The sequence below is a fragment of the Scylla paramamosain genome, chromosome 21, assembly GCF_035594125.1.
Source record: "Scylla paramamosain isolate STU-SP2022 chromosome 21, ASM3559412v1, whole genome shotgun sequence".
NCBI lineage: Eukaryota > Metazoa > Arthropoda > Malacostraca > Decapoda > Portunidae > Scylla > Scylla paramamosain.
The window spans coordinates 1,496,577-1,509,905 of NC_087171.1; the positions used below are offsets into that span (position 1 = coordinate 1,496,577).

Consider the following 13,329-nt stretch of genomic DNA (forward strand, 5'->3'; position numbering starts at 1 on the left):
AGCACAGGTGGCCCTCTATATGGAAGGAGGCGCGAATGGTACCAGTCCACATGAAGAACTCAAAGTCTGAGCCCAGCAACTACAGACCCATTTCACTGCTCTCAGTGGTGGGCAAGTTGCTGGAGCAGTTAGTGGCAAGTGTCATCTGTCATCACCTGAGTGAGCACTACCTCCTCTCAGACAAGCAGTTCGGCTTCCGGCCTGGCCGCTCAACAGCGGACCTCCTCACCCTCCTCTCCCAAGGCTGGCAGGATGCTCTGGACGAAGGTCTGGATACTCTTGTGGTGGCCTTTTGATAGGGTCTGGCACGCGGGGCTTGTAAAAAAGCTTTGAGCCAAGGGTATCCAGGGCAACCTCCTTGTACTGCTCGAGGACTACCTGCAGGGAAAAATCCTCCGGGTAGTCATCAATGGACAGGCATCCCAGCCGTTACCTATACAGGCCTCAGTTCCACAGGGTTCGGTGTTGGGCCCGATCCTGTGGAACATATACATCAATGACCTCCTGCAGCAAATACCGACTCTGCTTGCATACGCCGACGACTGCAGTCTCTCCCGCTCCTACTGCCGCTCCGACAGTCAGCGAGCCGTTAGAGAGCTGAATAGGCAGCTCAGGCTGATGATGGAGTGGGGAGAGGCGTGGCAAGTCAGCTTCACTCCAGAAAAGACGCAGGCTATGGTCATCTCACGGTCCCCAGCTGCCTCCCCAGCCGTCTCAGGCTGTCTGATTTTTGGAGGCCAGACACTTCCCCTCCAGGAACACGTCAAGTTGCTGGGAGTGACAGTGGACTGTGGCCTGCGCTTTGACCGCCATGTTGCTGCTGTTGCCCACCAGGTCTCCTAGCGAGTCTCTGCACTGCGTTGGATGTCAGAAAACCTCGACTCCCGGAACATCCTCATACTGTACAATGCTCAGATATGGCCTTGTATGAAGTACAGTGCCTTGTCCTGGATGTCGAGTGCCCCCACCCACTTGCAGAGACTGGATGCTGTGCAACGCCGTGCCCTGCGCTTGGTGGGGATGGACGGACAGCAGCAGCAGCAGCAGCAGGAGGAGCAGACCGTCACGTCGCTGGAGCATCGGCGGGACGTGTCGGCCCTGGTGGTCCAGCACAAGGCCCGAGTTCTGGAGGACCCTCATCTCAGGTCGCTAAGGCTCCCACCACGAGCTGTCTAGAGGGAGTCCAGGACCACCACCTCCAGTGACATGCTGGTGCACGTGCCTCGATCTTACTCGAGGCAGCACCAGCGCTCTTACACAGCCAGAACCTCCAGACTGTGGAATGTGTTTACGGCAGCCACGAGTGATACACAGACAATGACACTCCAGCAAGTGAAAGTGGCTGCACACAGGTGGCGTAAAACACAAACTCTCACACTAGTGCTGTGTTGATCATGTGTATAGATAGTAGGACGAGTTTCCTTTTGTATATATTTTCTTCTTTATATTTATGTATAGGCTTTTCAAATAACAGCATAAAAAAAAAATGTGTTGTTTTAAGCCTGATGTAAATTTTTGTTTAAATAAAAAAAAATAAATAAATAAAGTTTTCTGGCAGTGTTCCACCCATTACATCTTACATATGTCATGAATCTTTTTAGAAGGTTTTCATCTTGGTTGTGGAGGTCTTAAAAGGTTTAGATTTCTTAGTGATTGGTTATGTATACTGGAAACTCTATTAAATGTTACAACATGTGGTGTCTGCAGTTGGCTACATACAAATTTGACCAACTGTAATGTACGTATATCGTGCAGTGTGAGAGATAAGCAAGTAAAGGATTAGTATTGTCTCTATATCCTACTCCTGAAATTAATCTGACTTTCTTCTGTAATTATATTAAAAGGTCAATAATAGTTTGTATTGCTGATCCCCAAGCAAGATTACACTAGTGAAAATAAGAGTAAACAAAGCTGTAATACAAAATCAAAAGAAACTCTCTATTAAAGTAATTCTTTACCTCAGCTTATCTAGAAAATTTAATATGTCTATAATTAACATGAATTTCCATTCCACCCTTTCGCCAATCACAACCTTAACGAATTTTAGAGAAGTTACTCTTTCCATTACATTATTTTTCAATCTTATTACAATAGCAAGGTGATTACGTTTATTCCCTGCAAATATCATAAAATGTCTCTTTTTAATATATAATGACACTCTATTTGTTTGACCTTGACCATTTAACTTCCAAAATGGAACACATTCTGACTCTTTCGTTTTGAGGAGATCTACATTCTTGGAAAGTTCAATGTTCACCACCAGCTTTGGCTTTCCTCTCCCTCCACTGGTGAACTAGTTTTTAACTTTGCTATTCTCCACGACCTAAAGCAACTAGTGTAACACCCTACGACCGTCTTGAAAATACGCCCAACATTCTTGACCTTTCCCTAACCTCTAATACTTCTGTTTACGCTGTTATCCTATCTTCTACCTCCTCCATTCATTCCTCAGGATCCCCCAAAGCGGAGGAGCCTCTGGGTTTTTGCCTTTGCTAATTGGGGGGACCTGAGGAGGTATTACGTTGATTTTCCTTGAAATGACCACTGTTTCCGTGTCAGAAACCTGTTTCTATCTGCTGGGCTCAAAACAGAGATGATAGTGTCTGGCATGGAAGCGTACATTCCTCAATCTCTCGACCTAAATCTTTCAAATCTTGTTTTTGCTTCTCGTGTTGTACTTGATAGAGAGGTGGCCTACATCCTGAATTTCATGTGCCTTATATTTCTGCCCGGAATGATGCCAAGCCTATTCTCCAGCTAGCCAAAAAGGAAGTGTCAAAATCTTTCAAGATCTAACTCCTCTCGTGACTTTGGCATCTAGCGAAAAACATCTCCAATAACTTAGCTTCTTCATCTTTTCCTTCTTTATTTCAAACTGATGAACCATTGCCATGTCATGCATTTCTAAAGCTGAACTCTTCGCTGAAACTTTTGCTAAAAACTCTACCTTGGATGATTCAGGACTTTTTTTCCTCCCTCACCTCCATCCTCTAACTACTTCATATTACCCATTAGAATGCTTCACAATAATGTTTTCCATGCCCTCGCTGGCTTAAACCCTTGGAAGGCTTATGGAACTCATGGAGTCCCTTCTATTGTTCTCCAAAACTGTACCTCCATGCTTGCACCTTGCGTAGGCGACTCGCTCTGTCAACATCTACCTTTCCTTCTTGCTGGATGTTTGCCTACATTTAACCTATTGCTAAAACATTATAACTTCACAACCTTCTATCTGATCGCCAGTATGGGTTCCGTCAAGTCCGCTCTACAGGTGATCTTCTGGCTTTCCTTACTGAGTCTTGGTCATCCTCTTTTAGAGATTTGGTGAAACGTTTGTTGTTGCCTTAGAGATATCAAAAGCTTTTGATAGAGTCTAGCATAAGGCTTTGATTTCCAAACTACCCTCCTACGACTTCTATCCTTCTCTCTGTAACTTCATCTCAAGTTTCCTTTCTGACCATTCTATTGCTGCTGTGGTAGACGGTCATTGTTCTTCTCCTAAATCTATTAACAGTGGTGTATCTCAGGGTTATGTCCTGTCACCCACTCTCATCTTATTATTCATCAATGATCTTCCAAACCAGACTTCTGTATTTTCACCTTCCCATGATTCAAACTCTTCCAAGAGGGAAGTTTCAAGACATTTATCCTGTCATTTTTTATTAACGGTTTCGATTCTGTATAGAGACTAATACCTCAGTGGACTTTTTTTTTTTTTCGCATGCCCGTGGCCGGTGCCTCTCGTGTACACACACACACACACACACACACACACACACACACAGTGAAAAAAAAAATTAATTAATTAAAAAAAATATATATATATATATATATATATATATATATATATATATATATATATATATATATATATATATATATATATATATATATATATATATATATATATATATATATATATATATATATATATATATATATATATATATATATATATATATATATATATATATATATATATATATATACAGCAAAATCCCTCTTATCCGGCATCAACGGGACCGCCGACATGCCGGATACTTGAATATTGCCGGATACTTGAATAGAAGTGAAATTATGTCCACAATCACAACCCCACACTCACGCATCTTACCATAACAAAGATCAGCTGATCTTAATAAAAAATTCCTGGGATTATAATTGATGAAAAGCTGGTATGGAATGCCAATTTTATTCATATACATAATAAACTGTTTAGATCACTTGAAATAATTCTTAAGAAGAAGTATTTAATTACTTAAACAGAGAGGGTCTTTTCATTTTATATCAAAAGTTTAGTTTATCCTTATTTTCACAACTGCGATCTTGCTTGGGGTTCAGCAACAAAAAAATATTATTCACCCTTTACTATAATTACAGAAATAAAGTCATTAGATTAATAATTTCAGGAGCAGGATATAGGGACCACAGTAATTCTATATATATATATATATATATATATATATATATATATATATATATATATATATATATATATATATATATATATATATATATATATATATATATATATATATATACAGCACAATCCCTCTTATCCGGCATCAACGGGACCGCTGACATGCCGAATACTTGAATATTGCTGGATACTTGAATAGAAGTGAAATTATGTCCACAATCACCACCCCACACTCACGCATCTTTCCATAACAAAGATCAGCTGAGCTTAATAAAAAATTCCTGGGATTATAATTGATGAAAAGCGGATATGGAATGCCATTTTTATTTATATACATAATAAACTGTTTAGATCACTTGAAATAATTCTTAAGAAGTAAGTAATTACTTAAACAGAGAAGGTCTTTTGATTTTATATCAAAAGTTTAGTTTATCCTTATTTTCACTACTGCGATCTTGCTTGGGGTTCAGCGACAAAAAACTATTATTCACCCTTTACTATAATTACAGAAATAAAGTCATTAGATTAATTTCAGGAGCAGGATATAGGGACCACAGTAATTATATATATATATATATATATATATATATATATATATATATATATATATATATATATATATATATATATATATATATATATATATATATATATATATATACAGCAAAATCCCTCTTATACGGCATCAACGGGACCACCGACATGCCGGATACTTGAATATTGCCGGATACTTGAATAGAAGTGAAATTATGTCCACAGTCACCACCCCACACTCACGCATCTTACCATAACAAAGATCAGCTGATCTAAATAAAAAATTCCTGGGATTATAATTGATGAAAAGCTGGTATGGAATGCCATTTTTATTCATATACATAATAAACAGTTTAGATCACTTGAAATAATTCTTAAGAAGAAGTAAGTAATTACTTAAACAGAGAAGGGCTTTTGATTTTATATCAAAAGTTTAGTTTATCCTTATTTTCACTACTGCGATCTTGCTTGGGGTTCAGCAACAAAAAAATATTATTCACCCTTTACTATAATTACAGAAATAAAGTCATTAGATTAATTTCAGGAGCAGGATATAGGGACCACAGAAATTCTATATTTGCTGATATCACACACTGCATGATATGCATACATTACAGTTGGTCAAATTTGTATATAGTCTAGTGCAGACACCACAGCTTGTAACATTTAATAGAGTTTACAATATACATAACCAAACACTAAGAAATCAAAACATTTCAAAACCTCCTATGTAACATTTTGGTTATTTATTTATTTTATTTATTTTTTTTTTTGTCAGTAGTGGATCTCGTTTTATTATTATTATTATTATTATTATTATTATTATTATTATTATTATTATTATTATTATTACTTATTTATTTATGCATTTTTATTTATTTATTATTTGATTCTTTTTCATGTAAGAGGATCATATATATATAAAAAAAAAAATATATATATATATATATATATATATATATATATATATATATATATATATATATATATATATATATATATATATATATATATATATATATATATATATATATATATATATATATATATATATATATATATATATATATATATATATATATATATATATATATATATATATATATATATATATATATATATATATATATATATATATATATATATATATATATATATATATATATATATATATATATATATATATATATATATATATATATATATATATATATATATATATATATATATATATATATATATATATATATATATATATATATATATATATATATATATATATATATATATATATATATATATATATATATATATATATATATATATATATATATATATATATATATATATATATATATATATATATATATATATATATATATGAAAAGAAAATCCCTTTAAGTTGGCAGTCGAAAAAAGATGTCAAGAGAATCATCAAAAATTGAAGGATAAGTGTTTTGAATTCTCATAGAAAGGAGGAAATACAGAAAAGGCAGTTTACTAGAGAAAAGGATGATTGATTGAGAATACTGGCTAACTCTTGCATTAAAGAGCTGGACTGAAAATAAATGAAAGAAAAGTATCTTGTGCAGTGAGGTTGTGGGAGGAGAGGAGGCATGCAGTTAGTAAGATCAAGAGAGTATTTGTCATTAAAATAGCGGCAGATGATAGCTAGAGACACAACATTGCGGCAATGAGAAAGAGACAGTTGAGTGTCACTGAATGAAAAGAGGATAGTTATCTGGGATATTGTTTCGATTTGATAAATGGAGGAATTGTGTTTATGAGGCATTAAACAATACCAAGTGTGAGAGTACAAGAGCACTAGATTTTTGAGAGAGCAATAAACTACCGCCCTCTCATAGGAGAGAATCATTTGCCATGCGGGCAGGTGGGAGGAGCCTGTATCAATGCGCGCGGGCCAAGGTGAGCGGGTCACGACCTCACCAGGCCTCACTTCCGGCCGGGTCATCCAGCACCAAAGACGTGCCATCCTCGACTCCACCCGAACCAGACTGCAGAAAGGACAGCGTGGTGCAGCGGTAAACCGAAGCCCTGACTGACGAAGCTGGCTTTCATCGAAGCAGACTGGAGGAGTGAGTACACCAGGAAAGCGCCTTGGGTAAGTTATTTGTGGTCAGGCCTGTTCTCGAGCGGCCACCGACGACGTGGTCGTCGCTCCTTGTCGAGTGATACAGTGCGTTGTGATCCGTAACATGATCCAGTAACTTAACGTTAAGCTGTGCTCTCACAACGTAGCTTAATTCTTCCTCGTTTGCTGCCCGCGTGGTCACATCGTAGTGTTTTCAGGAGAAGGACCGGGCATTGGCCTCACTTCCGAAGGAATAAGTATTTCTTTCTGCGTGCTGCTCACGCGTTATTTCGTTGTACTTACTGTATAAATATAAATCAAAGACTTATAACTGTGCTTTCTTTTAAGTATCCTACCCTAGTCTACCTGGAGACTCAACCAGGAATTGCATGTGATCGGCGGGTGTGAAAGTGTTAAGGACAACCATGCTCAATAGCGCTAACATGTAGCTGCACAAAAGATTGAACTCTCCCTTGCAAACATTCGGAAGCAAGTCACTGAGGGGATGTCGAGTGTAAATAAATATGGAACGGCTCGCTTCTGCCAAAACAGAGGAAAGTTGTATAGAAAAGTTTATCTCCGACCTCGGTGAGGCTCGCTCGCAATTCGTGGTACCCGCACAGTACCGCCACGCGGTGATGGAGGTGGGACATTGCGCGACCTAAGGTGGTCACATGGGGCGACAGAAAACACAAGACCGCATTAATCACACATTTTTCTAGCCCGGCATGATTGTCGCTATCGCGAGGTTCGTGAGGTCCTGTGACGTGTGTCAAAAGACTGTAGACAAGGGCCGTGTGAAACCTGCGCATCTAAAACCCATGCCCCTTATATCTGACCCATTTGAGAGGGTAGCAGTAGATATTGTTGGGCCTATCACGCCACGCACGACTGACAGACTGACTCACGTGTGTGGACTTCAGCACTCGCTGGCCTGAAGCAGTACCCCTGAAAAATATAAATGCCACCATGGTGACTGAAGCGCTGGTAGGGATATTCTGCCATGTGGGTATTCCCAAGGAGGTGCTGAGCGACCGAGGCACTCAGTTTACGTCTGGCATGATGGACGAGACGTTTAGGCTTTTCTCCGTGAAGGGCCTTAACACGACGCCCTGGCATCCCATGTGTAACGTTCTGTGCGAAAGGTTCAACGGCACACTGAAGGAGATGCTCAAGCGACTGGACGCCGAGCAACCCAAGGAATGGCCGAGATATGTGGCTCCTCTCCTGTTCGCATACAGGGAAGCACCGCAGAGCACACTGAAGTTCTCACCTTTCGAGCTACTCAACGGGAGAGCAGTGCGCGGTCCACTCCAAGTACTGAGAGAGCTATGGGACGAGGACGTGCCTAGTCTGGAAGTAAGTACAACATACGAGTACGTTATGAACCTGGCTGGCAGACATAGGGAAACCTGTCGTATGGCCAAGGAAGAAGTCCTGAAGGCCCAGGAGGTACAAAAGGCGCATTATGATCGGAATGCGCGACTACGCACCCTGCAGGCTGGCCAGGAGTGCTCAGTACTCCTACCCACTGCTCATAATAATTTTCTGGCGCAGTGGAAGGGGCCTTATGAGGTCCTAGAGCGCGTCACCGATTTAAATTACGTTGTACTGATTGATGGAAAACGTTAACATGCTTAAGGAGTATCATGCGCCCGCCATCTCTGGTAGGGTTGGCGCTCGGGAACCAGCATATGGTGAGGACAAGGCCGCCTTTTTGAAAGCCGTGCGTGGTATTTTTTCCCCTTCAACAGCTGCGAAAGAGGAAGGTGAGATCGAATTCAGTGCGGCCGTAATTCACGGTCCACTCACTATACAAAAGCATCAGATGGAGACTGTAGATGACGTCGCATTATGTGAAAGGCTGTCACATGAGGAAATATCGATAATAAAGAATCTTCTGGATGAATACATGGAGGTCTTTTCTGACAAGCATCGCGTGGCCCGGGTGGCGCCCCACAAGATCACTCTAACGAATAGGAAGCCAGTGATGGTGAAATCCTATCAGCGTCCCACAGGGACGCTGTGGCTGAGGAAATAAAAGAAATGGAGGACTTAGGCATTATCTAGAGATCCAATTCTCCGTACTGCAGTCCTATGGTCGTCGTACGCAAGAAAGGCGGTAGTGTTAGAATCTGCGGCGACTTCCGAATGGTTAACGTAGTAACACAAATAGACGCAGAGCCTATGTCCGACCAACAGGAGATATTTAGCAGGCTGTCGCACTCGAGGGTGTTCAGGAAATAACGGCTTTTGCCACCCCCAGAGACCTCTATCAATATCGGGTCCTTCCTTTCGGCCTTGCCAATTCTCACGCTGTTTTCAACCGCCAAATAAGACAGGTACTAGATGACCTAAATTCATTGTACGGATTTGGAGGACCATGTAAGACTGTTACGTACGGTCCAAGATAAACTCTGAGACGTCAACATGACGGTTAAGCCGAGCAAGTATGAGATTGTCAAGGCAGATGTCGAATTCCTAGGCCACAAGGTGAGTCAAGGACAGTGTCTCTGCTTGGATGACAAAAGGAAGCTCCTATTCCCCACATAAAAAGACAGGTCCAATCGTTTCTATGATTAGCAGGGTATTACCGCAGGTTTGTCCCCAACTTTGCAGCGGTAGCGCTGCCGCTGTAAGAGCTTGTTAAGGAAAGACCACCAAACAAGGTTGAGTGGGGGCCCCACGAGGACAGATCATTCAAGGCACTGAAGTCCTTGCTGTGCAAGAAACCTATCCTACAGTTGCCTGACCCTTCAAAGCCCTTTGTACTTAGGACCGATGCATCCTGTGAAGGCTTGGGTGCTGTGTTGCTGCAGGAAAAGGACAGCGACATTTCCCATGGCCTATCACAGCGGGAAGCTCAAACCAGCAGAGAAGAACTACAGCACGGTAGAACGTGAACTACTCGCCGTAGTAGACGGAATAAAGAAATTCTAGTCATACTTATACAGGGATGAGTTTTGTGTTGGAGACAGACCACATGCCCCTGGAGTCACTGCGTACCTCTAAGAATGCAAACTCCCGAATAATGAGATGGGCTCTATTTGCAACAATTTCAGATGCGAGTTAAGTACATCCGTGGCCGAAATACTGTCGGAGCCGACGTGCTGTCTCGCCTTCTAGAAGGAACTAGCGCGTCGGGTGAGATGAGCGAGTAGTACCTTTTTGTCATCAGTAAAGAGATGATCTTGCCATGCCTCTGGTTAGATCACTAAGTTAATATTATAGATCGGTCTGAAGAAGTGTGCCTATGTTTACATGTCATGCATAGTGCCTACTCATTCCAGCACCAAGTGTCCCTACTTTGAGGAAATATGTGGGTACCTGCACATAATCACCCCGGTTTCGCTCCTAACAGCAGCAGCAGCATCCTAATGGAGGACGTCTTATGGAGGACGTCTGGTGCCGGAAGAGAGAGTGGACCAGTTTACGTGGTGGCTCCGCGAGACGAGTAACCACCCACACTACTACCCCCAACTGCAGGATTAGTTGTCACTTGTGTCCTGTGTTTGAATATGAGATGTATATGGTATTACGAAGACACTAAATTTTCTCTTTGTTGCAGAGGGACTCTGAAGCCACCATCGACCTGAAGGCCGTTCGGAACACGCTCGCGTTCCCCTGAGGGAGGTGTCACCACGCCGCGTCTTCCCCCAAGAAAAATCCGAAGACACCGCTCCGTGTCCGATGTAGCGTCTGCGTGTCTCTTACACATACATTACGTACATTCGAACACATACACTCCGTTATGTTATACATAAACATACATAACAATAGGAGGGCGGTTTAAGTCTGACGATACATCGTCCTGCAAAAGGCACGGAAAGGTTCAGCTGGTTCAGGAGATTTTTCCCCTAAGCTAGATCTCAACGTAAATACGGGGTTTTACCCTCATGAGCCACCTGAGCTTCCACCCGAAAACCATTTTACTCTACACACACCCGTTTGTAGCTAGTTAGGCTTAGAATTTTTTTCTTCAGGAAAAAAAAATAAATTATGAGATAATGTGAAAGCACAGAAGCACTATATTTTTGAGAGGGCAATAAATTACCGCCCTCTCATAGGAGAGAACCATTTGCCATGCAGGCAGATGGGAGGAGCCTGTATCAATGCGTGCCGGACAAGGTGAGCGGGTCACGACCTCGCCAGGAAGAGGCAGTAGACACCTGCCGAAACGACCTTTAGACCTCAGTGAGGTCTAAAGCACTGTTCAGGGGGTGCTCTGAACTTATCATTAAACTCAACTGTGACTTCACTTAACGTTTCCCTATATGTCTCACAACACAAGGGGGCAGTCACAGCCTCCCTTCTAAAGACAACTCTCTTCCTCCACACAAAACTAGAATCACCTAAAAACACACACACCCTTCACTCTAAAATTTCAAAATTATCATGGCGACTCCTACACCAGTCTCGGGGTCCCATTCTGGGAAGGGGACCATAAATGTCCCCAGGTCGGACTGCCTTTCTGTCGACGACCCTAAGTGTCTTGACACTCCCCTCAACTTTTTCTTCATTAACTTCTGCAACATTCGCGGTCTAAGACCTAATTTTCAATCTGCAGAACACCACCTCTCCTCTTCTAAACCTCATCTTCTTTTCCTCACTGAAACTTAGGTGTCTGAGGCAACTGACAGTAGCCCCTTTTATGTTCCCTTCTACTTTCTCTATCCTCATTTTCAAACCAAAGCTGGATGTTGCGTTTATGTGCGCAATGACTTAACCTGCTCTCGTGCCCACGATCTTGAATATTCCGAGTTTTCCACTCTCTGGATACGACTACAGAGTCACTCTCAAACTAAATTTATCTGTGTTGTATACCTCTCACCTAACTCCTCTGACTATAAGAAATTCTTTCACTAAACTTCTAAAGTGGAGCACATTATGACCCTCTTCCCTTTTTTGCAGAGATCTCCATTTTTGGAAACTTCAATGTTCACCACCAGCTTTGCCATTCCTCTCCCTTCACTGACCATCCTTGTGAACTAGTCTTCAACTTTACTATCCTCCATGACCTAGAGTAACTGGTGCAACACTCTACTCGTATTCCTGACCGTCTTGGAGATACGCCCAATATTCTTGACCTTTTTCTGACCTCTAATCCTTCTGCTTATGCTGTCACCCTTTCTTCTCCGTTGGGCTCCTCCGATCACAATCTCGTATCTGTATCTTGTCCTATCACTCCAATCCCAACTGAGGATCCCCCTAAGCGAAAGTGCCTCTGGCGTTTTGCCTCTGCTAGTTGTGGGGACCTGAGGAAGTATTTTGTTGATTTTCTTTGGAATGACTACTGTTTCCGTGTCCGAGACCCGTCTTTGTGTGCTGAGCACATAACAGAGGTGATAGTGTCTGGCATGGAGGCCTACATTCCTCACTCTTTTTCTCGACCTAAACCTTCCAAACCTTGGTTTAACACAGCTTGTTCTCGTTCTCAGTCTCAGTCTCAGGTCAGGGTTCCTAGTGAACGGACGTGTTTAGTGAGCAGTGACCTGACGCTAATATAGCTGGCTAGTGTAGACATGGCGCCTTGTGTTGCTGAGTCGACAGGTTGTGTTAGTTCTCCTGTTCTCGAGGCCTTCGTTGCGAAGGTCTCAGAGGTGGAGGCTGAGTTCCATCGAAGGATCTCGGAGGTGCAGGCTGAGTTTCGTGAGAGGATCTCAGACCTGCAGGCTGAGTTCTATGAGAGGATCTCAGCACCTGTGGGAGGGTCGTGCCCCACCGTCACCTTACCTAGTAAGGCGACGGAGGAGCAGTGGTCGGTTGTGTGCAGGGGAGCCAAGAGGGTGAAGGTGCTCAGGGCACCTTCCGTGGAGACGAAGAATCCCTTCAATGTGCTGGAGGAGGAAAAGGAGAAGGAGGTGGACAGGGCTGGAGGAGGCAAGAAGGAGGGGGCAGATGCAGTTACCCTGCCCCAAGGTAGAGTGCTTGTGTTTGGTGATAGTCAGGTTAGGCACTTAGATAGTGCGTTCTGTGCTAGGATAGGAAGCGTAGGTCGAGGGTGTGTTTGCCGGGGGCCGGGATAGGGAAGGTAGCTGATAGGCTAGACACGTGCTTGGAAAAAGATGGGACCAAGCCCATTGTTTTTCTCAGTGCGGGAGGGAATGACCTTGGTAAGGTCAGGAGTGAGGAGCTTATCAGGAGGTTTCGACAGGCTTTGGACAGGATTAGGGACAAGGGAGGGATCCCCGTGGTATGTGGTGTCTTGCCGAGGAGGGGAGTTGGTGCTGAGTGGCTGTCCAGGGCTATTACAGTGAATCGCAGGCTCGCGAATCATTGTAAA

At 42.2% G+C, this 13,329-nt stretch overlaps 1 protein-coding gene across 1 annotated transcript; it reads left to right on the forward strand.

The window, feature by feature from the left end:
- Positions 1-8,015: 8,015 nt before the first annotated feature.
- LOC135110819 (uncharacterized) lies at positions 8,016-9,293 on the forward strand. Its single transcript, XM_064023390.1, has 3 exons — positions 8,016-8,564; positions 8,718-8,743; positions 9,140-9,293. The coding sequence occupies exons 1-3, from the start codon at positions 8,016-8,018 to the stop codon at positions 9,291-9,293; spliced, it is 729 nt and encodes a 242-aa protein (XP_063879460.1).
- Positions 9,294-13,329: the final 4,036 nt, after the last annotated feature.